The 14,051-nt window shown below is 49.2% G+C and overlaps 1 protein-coding gene across 5 annotated transcripts in view; it reads left to right on the top strand.

Annotated features, from left to right (window-relative positions):
• KAZN (kazrin, periplakin interacting protein) overlaps nucleotides 1-12,709 on the top strand; it is a 738,190-nt gene extending 725,481 nt beyond the window's left edge. For all 5 annotated transcript variants that reach the window (XM_048825097.2, XM_048825098.2, XM_048825099.2 and 2 more), the window contains 2 exons: nucleotides 5,763-5,895; nucleotides 8,872-12,709. In XM_048825097.2, the coding sequence (XP_048681054.1) occupies nucleotides 5,763-5,895; nucleotides 8,872-9,036 (298 nt within the window). In that variant the 3' untranslated portion in view covers nucleotides 9,037-12,709. The remainder of the gene's footprint in view (nucleotides 1-5,762; nucleotides 5,896-8,871) is intronic.
• Nucleotides 12,710-14,051: the final 1,342 nt, after the last annotated feature.

Below are 14,051 nucleotides of genomic sequence, written 5' to 3'. Positions count from 1 at the left end.
AAGGGATAAGATGGTAATAAAACCCATGTTCACTGTTACAATATTCAATAGCAAAGTGTGGTCTGGGGGATTCTGTAGGGTATTCAGATGTCCCATTTTTAAAGGGACAGTCCAATATTTAAGCCCTCCTGCAGGTGTCCCGACTTTTTCTTAAAAACGGGCAAACTGTCCTGTATTTTCTGTCTCCCCGCCCCCCATCAGTCCTGGCAGGTCCCGCTGCTGGCTGGATACCTGCTCGCCAACCGCCCGCCCACCAGCGGTGAGTTGCGGGGTCCAGTGACCGATGGTGGGGGTGCAAGGCTGGTGGCGGGGCAAAGCTGCAGCGCGGGGGGCCAGCCGCTCCCCTTGCTGGTCTGTCAGCACAGACCAGCAGGGGCCTGCCAGCTCTCGGCCAGCAGGGCCCCACCCCCCTGTCCATTTCCGGCTGGCGCTGGCTGCGAGCTGCGGTGGCTGGTGAGTGCGGGTGGGTGCCAGGCGGCGGCCGGTTACGTGTCTCCTCTGCTGCCCACCCATTGGCCCTTTACATGTTCCCCCTCTCGCTGCCCTCTCCCTGCTTTGCCCCTTCACTCCCCCCAGCCCCGCTGCTCCTCCATATCCTTCCCCACCCACCTCCCTCCTGCTCCCATCGCTGTGCAGAGAACCAGCCCCCGGTCGGAGCGCTCAGCTCACCAACAGCCTGGCCGGCAGGCTCCTTCCTTCCCCCACTGCCTCCGGCTGGGCAGGCGCCCTGGGAAAGCCCAAGACCCTCCAGCCTGGGGGGCTGGCCAGGAGGAGCCGAGCCCTGCCTACGCTAAAGCCCCGCACAGCGCTGGCAAGGGGAAGCCTCTCTTCCTCCCAGCTAAGCTCTGGAGTGGCAGGACAGGGAGAAGCAATTTCCAGCCTGTGCGTGCCCTGATCCTGCAGGCTCCACTGCAGTCCCCCGGGCAGGGCCTTAGGACCCTCTTCACCCGCTCCGTCCCCTAGGCACCCTCCTCTGCTCGGCCACCTCTCTGGCCGGGTTCGCTGAAGCCCCTGCAGTCAGGTTCCCTGGGCCCTGGTGCCCAATGCGTCCTGAAGGCTTAACCCCTTCCTGCCCGCGCTGTAGTCAGGGGACAGGTGGTGGCTGGGTTATGTTGGTGGCCAGCAGAAGCCTGGATTTCAACACTGTGCAGGCAGGAAGGGACAAGCTGCTTCTAGCCACAGGGGAGCGGTAGGGGTGGGAAGAGATGAGTTCTGCAAAGACATGGGCCAGGTCATCCCTTTCCCCCGCCCCCCACGGCTGGAAGCAGCTCCCATCCCTTCCCTCCCGCACCATGCCAAAAGGCTGCTGCTGGCCACATTCTGGTATGAATCCTGGCTAAAATCTGGGGAGGGGGGCATGTGACCCTGAGTTTCCCCCCCCCACACACACCTCTCCATTTGTTGCCTTGGAAGGACATGGTGCCAGGTACCAGGAGAGGCAGGCCCTCCCCGAGGCCTCAGCCAGGCAGGAAGGGCAGAGAGCACCAGGCAGGGAGGGTCCGGTGGGTCAGTCACAGACACACACCCCCAGCGAGAGAAAGAGAGAGAGGGAGGGGTGTGTGTGTGTGTGAGACCTCTCCCCGTGTGAACACTAAAGCCTTAAAGATAAGAAGGTAAATAAAAAGAATCCAACTATCAGTATAGTTGGATTCTTTTTATTTACCTTCTTTATCTTTAAGCAGCTTTTTAACAGGGGCTCAGTCAGCTTGATGTTAATTTGAATGTTTGTACTGCATAGTTCTGACTGATTGCCGTTGAACTCGCTTGAATATAAGTAATTTTACCAGGTGTCCCTTTTCAGCACTGGGAAATATGGTCACCCTAGGTTTGTGTCAAATGATCACGGCTTACTTTGATTGTAGCAACCACCCATTAAAAAACCATTTAAGCTGTATTTAGTCTTTGTTGATTGGAAGAAACCCCTGTGGGCCAGTCTTTCAGAGGGTATTAACTGTCCTTTTGGATGCGAACAAGAGATGAAGTTGGCTGAGGTGGTCTGGAGCGGCTATTGGTGCTGCTGGTGACGTCCAGGCCTATTTTCTTTTAGACCGAACACACGCGCGTGCACTGGGAGAAAAAAGAACAGCTAAGCTAGAAAATACAGCTTCCGTTTCTGGAGCCGACTTTCACTTGCAACTTTGCTGCTGGAGGAATGCAAGCACGGCCCAATGTCTTATCAGCTACGCCGAGCTCGTTCCAGCCCAGGGCTTTTTAGGGCATTGCTTTTAGCTTGCGAAGCTCACTCCTTCCAGTCCATGTCTTCCTCTTTCCCCGCATCCATGGCGTGACCCCCCACCAGGTCAACAATGTCCAAGGAAATGGGAAAACATGCCACTAATTTCCAACATAAACATTTTCACCCATCTCTAGAATCTTTCCGCTCATTCTTATGCCGCCCTGTGACTTTACCAGGAGCCTTGCAGATCCCTTAGCACAGTTCTTGTAACCTAAACAATCCAGTTAGTATCAGGCTCTTTATCTCCTCTTTTTGCTGACTTTTACAAACAACTTTGTATAACAGGCTGAGTTGGACTTCGGTTACCTTGGGCAATGTAGAATACAGGCCGCTGCAGTGGGGCTCTGCTGGGCGTATTCGGCACTCATTCACTGCATGGCACTTCTGTCCACACAAGCAGGATTTCTGCAAAGTATCCAGTTGAGAGCTGAGAGGGGAATTCTCCTGCAAATTTCCAGTGGAGGCAGTGAGATTTCAAGCTTTTTCAGGCCCGACTATACAGATGGCTCTGGTTAGTTGGCTCACCCGAAACAGATGGTTCACATTGCAAATATTGTGCTTTTGTTTGCACACACATACACACACCCGCAAAGAGCCCAGGCAAATTGGGAGCCCTAGAGTTTCTGAGCTGTCAGTACTGTACAAGCAATCCGCTGTGTTGACAGCAGAAGGCTTTGCGCTGGGGATGGCAGCATTGTACGTTGCAGAACCCATCCACTAGAAAGCGATATTTCTGCCTGCCCTGATTACTGACTGCTCTGTTACTGTCACGATGAGAAGCAGCAGCCAGAATGGCAAAGGCACAGCCCACTCTCCTGGCATCAAAACCAGCTGTCCAAAGGATGGCTTATGGCATTGCTAATGAGTTACGGGAGGGATTTCACTGCTAGGTCAGCTGTTGAAATCCAACATGTCAGGAGTAATTTTAAAGATGCTACCATATTACTGGGTCCTTGGAGACCTACACAGAATAAGTTGGGGGGTTTCAGTCCTTTGTCCCAACTGGTAGAAGAGGCAGAGAGGTCAGGGCTGGAATGTGTCTGGAAAATGTCCCCATCCTCATTTCTAGGGATGGTCCCTTCAGGTCAGGATAGAGGGGCAGTGAGAGGAAGTTGCCTTTCTCCAGGCTATACCTGTTCAGGGGTGAAGCAGGATATGAGATGATCAGGGTAGTGCCTGAGAGGGACCTTACAGAGGGGGAGCCAGGAGGCATTATCCTGAATCCATTTCTCCCACTAGAGGAATCCAGAGTTGTCAGCAATGGTTTTTCCCTCCTGCAGAGAGGGAATAAGACCAGCATAGCAGCCAGTGAGCTAGAGTTAACAAGGGGCCAGCAGCAGGAGGAGGAGACGGACAGGCTGGTGAGATAAGAGCTGCTTCCCAAGTATTTGTGTAAAATCAAAGCACATGCATTGACAGTGGAGAGGCTGAACGACCCTGGCCCCACGATGTCTCAGAATGGAGCCTAGCCCACTGCTGGCCGCAGGAGACTGGCTCGTGGATCAAATGACACTTGTGAAGAAAAGGGGAATGTCCATGAAAGACACAAAAGCGAGGCAGGTGCAGGGACTGACTTGGACCCTGTGTCCCTGGAGCGAGCAGAGGAGCAGCAAAAAGATTTCCTTGTTAGATAGATAGGCCGTGTCCCCACCACCTAACACTGCAGAGCGAGAAGAAAACCTGGCTGCCGGGGACTGTGGCGCTGGGTAGAATGGCTGCTGGGAGGAAGAAAGCCAGGGTGTCGATTGATGGGAAGGCAAATGGAAAGTGACTGGATGACAGCAAGGAGCAGGTGACATGCACTGCGAGCAATGGAGAGGACTGGACTTTGTCACGGCACAAAAGGATTGGAGCCAGCCCTTCTAATCGTGGATGGATGAATTCCCCCCCGCTCCAGGAAAAGCAATCCTAGAATCAAGCCAAAGCAATTTCTCCTTTGGAATAGAGCTTCTAGTGCCAAAGCAGGGTCAGCTGTCCGGGTCAGCTGTCCAGATCAGCACATACACCTGCTTTGTGTTGTAATCAGCTCTCCCCTGGAGGCCATCCTAGTGTGCACTATCCAATGCCTTTGATTTTTCTGGCCAAGCCAGTTTAGGGCTCTGGTCCACTTTGGGTATGTCAAAGAAGTCCCACTACTTCTGGTAGATGCATGTGGGAGCATCTGGCGCCACCTAACCTTGCAGACGGGAAAGGGGCCTGGTATGTCTTCCTCCCTGCACCCTGTAAAAATCTCTCTTTGGCAAATGCACCCTCATCTCTATCCATCTGGAAAGCCCGGAGTGCTGGTCAGTGCCTGAAGTTCATTATTTTGGGAAGCAGGAATTTGCTGCTCCGAGTCAGAGCACAGATGGAGCTGACCTCTTCTGAAGCTTCTGGGGATGTGGAGCCAGGTTTTTGTTCACCTCATTATAGACACAGGGGCCAGGAGGAAAGTTTGGGTCTGAATCTAGCCTTTCACTAATACTGGGTTTGTTGAAGTTTTGTTTGGGGCCTGACTCTGGCGGACAGTATTGGCTCATGAAACTATTGGCCAGTCACCAGTACCTGACGCTTGAGAGGAAGGCAAAAAGGCCAGGTATGCACCTCTACACATAGAGAAGGGGGGGTGGGGGGATTCTTTCTTGATCTCTGCAGCCATTACAATACACTGTGCAGAATGAGATCACATTAGTCCTGCCCAGGGGTGAAAGTAAGTTAGAGGACTTACCGCTACGCCGGAGTCCTGAGCAGGGAGCGTGGCCTCAACCGGAAGAGGCAGGGCCTTAAATCCCCAGGCCCTTTCAATCTTGATTTAAAATCTTGATTTAAAGGGCCCGGGGCTCCAGCTGCGGTCGTGGCGGCTGGGAGCCTGGGGCCCTTTAAATCACCCCCGAGCTACCAGCTGCAGAGGCGGCTGGGGGCTCGGGGGCGATTTAAAGGGCCCAGGGCTCCAGCTACCGCAGTGGAGCCCCGGGTCCTTTAAATCACTGAGGAGCCCTGGGGGCTCCCGGCTGCCACCGCTACCCCAGGGCTCTGGGCTCTGGCAGAGCTTTAAAGGGCCTGGGGCTCTGCTGTGGTAGCAGCTGCCGGAGCCCCGAGCCCTTTAAATCCCCGCCTGAGCCCTGCTGCCCGAGCCCTGGGGTAGCAGCGGCCGAGCTCTGGCAGGGATTTAAAGGGCCCCGGGGCGGTCGCAGCGGCTGGAGCTCCGGGGCCATTTCAATCCCTGCCGGAGCCCCACCACCACCGCTACCCTAGGGCTTTAAATTGCCACCTGCGAAAGCTGGTCCCGGTACAGCGCACTGGCTCTTACCAGTATGCCGTACGGGAGCGCACCGGCTTACTTCACCTCTGGACCTGCCCTAGCATAGATGTTACAATTTGAGCCTCAGTTATTGGCTGTCATGGATGCCTGTTATAACTGGGCATCAGATGAACCAGTCCTTTTAAAAAAACCCAGCCACCACTTGTTTGATTTTGAATGTGGCTCTTTCGTTTACTGGCTCCACATTAAAAACTTCTGTGAGATGAGTGTCTGTTCATTGTTCAGCCCTACAGGTGTTCTAGAGAGCGAGCGGTATGGAGCGTCGACTCTCGTCCAACAGGGTTCACTCAGGCGCACCTCCAGTGCTACCAGGCAGAGCAAGGAGGAGGGGAGCAGCTTAAAATGCAAAGCAAGCAGGGTGAGTCTGTTTACATTTTTACAGCGGAGGCTGGCAGGGTGGCGAATATAACACTATAACCCGAACTGGTTACTAAACACTACTGAAAAATCTGGGCCTGAGCTGTTTTGAAAATATGACTTGATGACTGCTTCCCCGGGCTCAGATCCCCTTTCCCTGCTGCTCTCCCTTTGAGGTTCGATCTCTTCACTTTTATGGTCCTATCGCTACAGCCTACGGCAGTTCACACAGAGACCAATGGGAAACTGGGCAGGCAGTACAACTCTAGATTGCCCCAGTAAACCCCTCTGCATTGTTTCCCCACTGATGCTAATAAGTTATCAACTAGGTGCATGAGTAAGGGCATTAAGCAGCATAATGCAAGATGGGTGACTATCAATTATATTCTTTACAGGAATTAAATTACACTGAAAAGCCTTTTTGTGTCCAGGGAAAGTTGGCATTTTTAAGCCTGGAATTTATGTGATGAGTAGCTCAATAACAAACCAATTATAACTTGCATAGGATGGGCCATTTAATCACCACGTCCAAATTACTCCCCTCTCCCAGCTGGAAATGACTGATTTTCTGCTTGGAGCTGTCATTTCATCTCCATGATAATTGGGGATGTAAATACTCAGAAGAGGCATGTGTGAGCTAATGAAATAATTAATTGCATTCATTTTAAAATTAGCTGTCTCTCTCTCTCTCTCTCTGTGTGTATTAAAGTATTTCTTACATTATATATAATGTAAGAAATACTTTAAAATAGTCTTAGAAATATTTAGAAATAGTCTTATACCCGTAGGTGTTGGGCCAGCAGTCTAAAGCAGTCCAGTGCAATGCCTCCACAGAGTCAAAGCTTTCTCTAGAGATGTCAAGGGAGCCCTGGTTGAGCCCTTTTGTAGGGTTAAAAGAAAAGGAGTACTTGTGGCACCTTAGAGACTAACCAATTTATTTGAGCATGAGCTACGAAAGCTCATGCTCAAATAAATTGGTTAGTCTCTAAGGTGCCACAAGTACTCCTTTTCTTTTTGCGAATACAGACTAACACGGCTGTTCCTCTGAAACCTGTCTTTGTAGGGTTAGTATCTTATGTTGCTTTCTAGCGCCCCTTGCTGGCCAGCATGATGAACTCCATTGACTGGCAATGTGCCTGCCACTCCAGATGGCTGGAAGGGGGTTCAGCCTGCAACAAGGGCTGGAATCTCAGCTGGTCCAAACTGAAATCTCTCCATTGACTTTAATGGTGCTGTACTGATTAACACCAGTGGAGGAACTGGCCCTGGGTCTTTACGGTTAAAGGGGAAACAATGGGGGACTTCAGGACAGACTCTGAAACCACCCCCCCCCCCAACAACCTCTTCCTTAGGAACAACAGATAGAGAACACAGAGTCCCTGATGGAAGCTGAAGGGTGGTTGTTTGGAAGTATGGAGCAGAATGCAAACTATGCAAACATATTTCAAGCCTTAATGTGAGGCTATAATCAGAGAAGCCATTTTTTTAAAGTGTGGGTGGATTCTCCTCTGAAAAGTAACTGTAAAAATGCCACCCTGGAACTTCCCTGGATGTTGTAGCTCAATGACTCGGGGTTAGATTCACCCAGATTACAAGCACAAAATAATAAATTCCTAACTGCCAGCCCTGCCAACTGAGGGTCTAATTCTGCTACCTTTACTCACGCCGAGTGGTCCCTCGTTATGTGGGTAGTTTGACTGGAAGTACCCTGAGTACAAGTGGCAGAATCGGGCCCCTCAGCAAGGGAGCTGACAATCAAGCTGTACGCTGATATGACTGGCAGTGACGAATCTGCAGACAGAACTTAGTGAAAAATTCTATTGAGGACACCTGAGCCGGAATAGATCCTGGCTGGGCAAAGATAAGCGTACAAAAGCCATAGGAACCTGCTTTAGTCAGCTGAGCCAGTAAGACAGACTCAGGGAACCAGATCTGTGGTGTGAAGAAGAGTAAGATTTAGAGTCACTTTTGTGCTCATTATTCCACTTTAAAAAAAAAACACAACTTTTTCTTACTCAATACAAATGCAGCTCTGCTGCCTTTACTCAAACAAACATTCCTGTCTCCTCTTAGAGCAGCCAGCCCGGCTACTGGTGAGCGAGCTGGGTTTGGTACCTCCTTGTGAGCCAGCAGATGCCAGTGCCACTCTGAGCACAGAACCGGTAGCAATGCTCTTGGTGCAAGAGGCAGAACTCACGGGGTTTGACTCTCCAGATCAGATCCTCAGCTGGTGTAAATCAGCGTCGCTCTGTTGACTCCAGGAGCGCTATGCTAACTTACAGCAGACAAGGATCTTGCCCTCGGGGGTATGTCTACACTGCAATTAAAAGCCCATGGCTGGCCCGTGCTAGGCAACTCGGGCAAGTGGGGTTCGGGCTAAGGGGCTGTTTAATTTCAGTGTAGACATTTGGGCTCAGGCTGGAGCCCAAGCTCTGGGACCCTCCCCGCTTGCAGTGTCCCATAGCCCGGGATCCAGTCTGCACCGCTATTAAATAGCCCCTTAGACTGAGCCCGAGTCTGTTGGCAGGGCCCAGCTGTGGGTTTTTAATACTCTCAGATTCCAGATTGAGTTTCCAGTGCTGGCAATTAGAGAAACAAACCTTTGATTTGTATACTGAGCAAATTTGGATCTGGAAGCTCTTGCGATATGGAACTCTGCGGAAATGACACCTTTACAGTCCTACTTCTGACTGTACGTGGATTTTAAAGGAGCTTCGGGTCAGTTCTTGGTTAAGCAGATCTGGTGCCCCCTTCCCTCCATGACACTATTGTGCGTCCTGTCTCTTTCTTCCCATGACATTAGAACCATAGGACTGGAAGGGACCTCGAGAAGCCATCTACTCCAGTCCCCTGCACTCGTGGCAGGACTAAGTATTAGCTAGACCATCTCTAACAGGTGTTTTTTCTCTAACCTGCTCTTAAAAATCGCCATACAATGATGGAGATTATCCTTACGTTCCTCTGATTTCATTTGCAGCTTCCCCTGGGGAAAATTGGAAGGGGATTCAGTGGAAAAGACACTGATTGCCATGACGACTATGGATCTCTCAAAAACGAAGAGTGCTGTGAGGAGATGAAGCTAAGTAGGCCAGAGCAGTGCCGCTTGGAACGCTTTGGTAGTCTGGAAGTCACCAATGTGTAAGGAATTGGATTGTTCAGGCCAGACAGGACTCGCTGAAGTCAACGGTGACATTGTGGCCAGTAAATGGGAAGGAAATCTCAAGAGGATGAATGAAACGCACACTTCTTGGGTTGTACATATTGTAGCCGTTGCTAGAGGCAACTCCGTTCAAACCTAACACGGTGGCATGTCTTTGTTTAAAGTGTCTGTATTGTGTTAATGCTGGGGGACCCAGATAAACCCAGTGCTGATTCCCTATAGTAAAAGATTTCCAGCAAGCATTCCAGAAAATTTTCAGAGCCCAACCTGGGCCCCCTGTGAAATGATAGTGATGCCCAGCCAATGACCTGACTGATCCATTCCTCTCTCTGGGTGGGCCCCCCAAAAATACAAAACGCACTCATGGGATGACTGTGGGCCCCCAGGACTGCCAGTTTGAATGGGGCAGGAAAGACCAGCCCCAGTGAGATTGCTCCCAGTTGTCATCACCCAGCATCAGCCCATCACGTTTGTCTACTGCTTTGACGTCGCACTGGGGAGGAAGGATAAAAAGAGAGAGGAAACATGAGGAGGAGGCGAAATTAGGTGAATGAAAATCAACCCGTACTTTGGAACAGGGTGGGGAGCCGGGAAGGATATGGCCCTTTGGGGCACCCTCCATGCTGCCACTGACCCTCATTATGCAAAGTGGTGAACACCTGCTGGGAGCGCTGCAGGAGATCAGTGGGAAGTGAGGCAGTGAAATGCCTCCCACTCAGAACCTTGAAGGATCGGCCCTTTCATTGTTCTCCAGTGCATAGATCCCATGGTGAGCCGTGCTTTAGAAATACCATGGATAGACAGTAATGTCAGGCAGGGGCTGTACTTCCTCATCTGAAGTCACTTCAGCATTGTGCAGCAAGAGTTCAAAAACCTGACTCACCTCTCAGCCTCTGGGGCACTCACAGCTTCCGAAATTGACAGATACCATCTGTAGGAGCAGCCCTACTCTTTCAGCCTGCAGTCCCATGTGATTTCACCAACATGGGCAAACTTTCAGTGCCTGGGTGGGATACCTGCTAGGAAGTGTCTGTTGCGACGAGAAGCAATGCCGGCGATTCCATAGGTGACATTCTTCCCTGTGAGTCAGTCCTGAGCCAGTGCCCCGGCACGGCGTTAAGGAGCATATGCTGTTGGAGGTGTCCTCGCTCCAGTTAAAAATGTGGAAAGATGAGCTCCTGCCCACAGAGTGTTGGTCCTGATATCTTGGCCAAATTCAAACCTTGGTACACACATTGTGCTGAGCTTCTTATAATAATTCCCTTCCCTCCCTATGAATGATTGTTTAGCGTGTCTGGCATAGAATGGGTGCTGTCTTCCTCTCCAGAGCTGGATGCACTTCAGCCGTGACAGAGCAAGCTCTTTGCTGCAGTCTGTAAAGCACTTTGGGGACTTTCTGGCTCAGTGGTTCTGTATTATTATCAGTATGGTCTTACTGTGGAACGATTATTGCTACAAATTTCTGGGCCCAAAGGATGCTTTTGTTTATTTATTAGAAGTTATGGGAGCTCATCGGGGCTCTGGGTTCTAAGTAAATGTTTTCTTTTGGTGAAACATATTGTCGGGCAGGCAGCTGTTGGGTTTGTTTTAGGCAAAATGGCCTCGCTCCAGCTCTGCCAGTTTCCACCATCTGAGGATCTGGCCCAGTACAGTCAAGTGGCTCACTAAGGGGAAGTGGCTCAGAGTGGCTCACAGTGAGGAAAGATCAATTTTACACATTTAAGGCCACAGAGTAGCTGTCAGACAAGCCTTTTGGAAAATTGAAATGAAGAGATTCCCTGGGACTACAAGGTTCATTAGCATGAATGGCGAAAAATGAAAGGCAGGGGGGAAGATCAAGCAAGCGGAATATGAAACTCAAATCTCTGTCCGGAGGAGAACATCACTTACAACACGTATTTTCTGCTTCACTCTTTTTGTCTCTCTCTTTTTTCTTTTCCTCTCTGGTATTGAGTGAGACAAACAAGTATTTAGAAAAAGGAATTTTAAATATACGGCGCTAAACTCTGATCTCACTGACAGACAGGTAGTGCCTCACAGACAGTCTGGGGTGCCCAGCATCTCTGAAAATTAGGCAACTGAGCTGCCTGAATATGGATTTAGGAGCAATCAGCTAGCGTGCTAGAGGCTGCATCTGCTAGGGGCGTACGTGCCTAACTCCCATTGAATCAATGAGAGTTAGTTAGGCGCTGTCAAGGTTCCTCCCCCACTCTGAACTCTAGGGTACAGATGTGGGGACCTGCATGAAAACCTCCTAAGCTTACTTTCACCAGCTTAGGTTAAAACTTCCCCAAGGTACAAATTAATTTTATCCCTTGTCCCTGGATCTCCACTGCCACCACCAAACTCTAACTGGGTTTACTGGGAAACGTAGTTTGGACACGTCTTTCCCCCCAAAATGCTCTCAACCCTTGCACCCCACTTCCTGGGGAAGGTTTGGTAAAAATCCTCACCAATTTGCATAGGTGACCACAGACCCAAACCCTTGGATCTGAGAACAATGAAAAAGTATTCAGTTTTCTTACAAGAAGACTTTTAATAGAAGTAAAGAAATCACCTCTGTAAAATCAGGATGGTAGATACCTTACAAGGTAATTAGATTCAAAACATAGAGAATCCCTCTAGGCAAAACCTTAAGTTACAAAAAGGACACACGGACAGGAATAGTCATTCTATTCAGCACAGTTCTTTTCTCAGCCATTTAAAGAAATCATAATCTAACACATACCTAGCTAGATTACTTACTAAAGTTCTAAGACTCCATTCCTGGTCTATCCCTGGCAAAAGCAGCATACAGACAGACCCAGACCCTTTGTTTCTCTCCCTCCTCCCAGCTTTTGAAAGTATCTTGTCTCCTAATTGGTCATTTTGGTCAGGTGCCAGCGAGGTTACCTTTAGCTTCTTAACCCTTTACAGGTGAGAGGATTTTTCCTCTGGCCAGGAGGGATTTTAAAGGGGTTTACCCTTCCCTTTATATTTATGACAGGTGCCTACCTGCATCCTTACGCACCAAAACAGCTTTAAAAATCTGGACAGTAGGCCCTAATTCAGCCTGGTATTTGAGCATGTGACTAACCTCAAGCGTGTGAGCAATCCCATTGATTTCAGTGGGACCACTTGTGTGCTTAAAATTAGGTACCTGCTTAAGTGCTTAGATCTTAAGTGACAGATAAATCTTGTGTGTGTTCTCTGCACAGGGGTGAATTTCACATTCAGGGCCCAATCCTGCAGCTGCTCCATGGACCTAATGGCTGCAGAAAGCATATCTGAGTTGATCCAAAGCTCCTGGAAGTCAATGGAAAGACCCACGTTCTCAGCTGGCTTTGCATCAGGCCCCCACACAATTTCTTAACTAAGGGCCTGATCTAAAGCTTCTTAAAACCAATGTGAGTTTTTCCATTGACATTAATGGGTTTCGGATCAGGCCCTTACATTTTAGTCAGATACTAAGACTTTCTGAATTCTCTAGAGAAATCTGTTGTCCAAATGCCAACTTTGCATCAATGAGCTCCGCTGACAACCGAAAGCGAACATTCAGTGAACACTAAGATACCGTTTACTGTTTCTCTAGGAAAGGAACCGTGACTTGTGTATCATGTGAAAGCTATTTCAGTATCATTGGTTTATTCAGGCATTAAATACCTTGTTTTAATAACCACTGGAACTGTGTTGAAACAGAGATGGGGCAAATGTTTGTAACCAATTTCCTCCACAAAAGTGTAACCTAAAAAACCACTTCACCTACTGGGTAACATACTATCCTCTATTCTGGTGCAGTGGCATCAAATGTCACTTTGAATGGCCGTTTTGTTTACCTGTTGAAAGCTCACCTAGGAGCCATTTCCTTTGTTAGCAGCAAGGTGTTTATCATCACATATTTGACTCCAGGAGCCCCAAAGAGAGACAAACCTGCCACAGGGCAAGGTCAGCAGTGCGACTGAGTCAAAGACTTAAAAATACATCACCCATGGGGACTATAGTATAAATATAGGAGGAAAGGGGCTGTTTAGATGTCATGCAAATGAATCAGGATCTATCAGGAAGTTGTTCTGTACCAGAGGGGAGGCAAGGGAAGGGGACATAGGAAAGGCTCCATAAGGACAACAGGTCAGATTCTGCCCTCTGATATGTGTATGCGAGTCCCATTGGTGTAAGGAAAGAGTTGAAGGGAGGAGAAAGCCTCTGCCAATGGGCAGCCTAGAGACAAGGAAGGAGAAGTAAATCTGTTTGGAAAGGCAGAGTTGAGAGAGGCGAGATAAAACAAACAGTCTGGGTATGGATAAATCAATCACATGTACATACAGAAAAGGAGTACTTGTGGCACCTTAGAGACTAACCAATTTATTTGAGCATGAGCTTTCGTGAGCTACAGCTCACTTCATCAGATGTTTACCGTGGAAACTGCAGCAGACTTTATATACACTTCTCTGTGTGTATATAAAGTCTGCTGCAGTTTCCACGATAAACATCTGATGAAGTGAGCTGTAGCTCACGAAAGCTCATGCTCAAATAAATTGGTTAGTCTCTAAGGTGCCACAAGTACTCCTTTTCTTTTTGCGAATACAGACTAACACGGCTGTTCCTCTGAAACATGTACATACAGGAATCATGCCACCTACCTCTGAAATGCAGACACCTCTGTGGTGAAAGGCAATGGATGTTTAACAGGCGAATATGACACCGCTGAATAGAAGAGGAAATGCACAAGTATTGATATAACTATATGCAGGGAGAGAGCATGTAATCACCACATGGGAATTTGGCAAGGAAATTCCACTTAACGTTCTGGTAGACATTTCTGTTATTTCATGTCTGCTACAAGCTGCGACTCAGGGTTCTGTTTTTCATCAGTACGACCTACTTTTCTTTCACTGTTACAGAAGTGATACCAAGGTCAGTTCTTAACATTCCCTTCTACTCATTACAGAGCTGACTTGGCCTCAGCCCATGGCCTCTAAAACATCCAGCCTTGGAAGGTCTTTCGCTTTACAGAATGG

The sequence above is a fragment of the Caretta caretta genome, chromosome 18 (assembly GCF_965140235.1).
Source record: "Caretta caretta isolate rCarCar2 chromosome 18, rCarCar1.hap1, whole genome shotgun sequence".
Lineage (NCBI taxonomy): Eukaryota > Metazoa > Chordata > Testudines > Cheloniidae > Caretta > Caretta caretta.
This window is presented reverse-complemented; position numbering and strand designations above follow the sequence as displayed.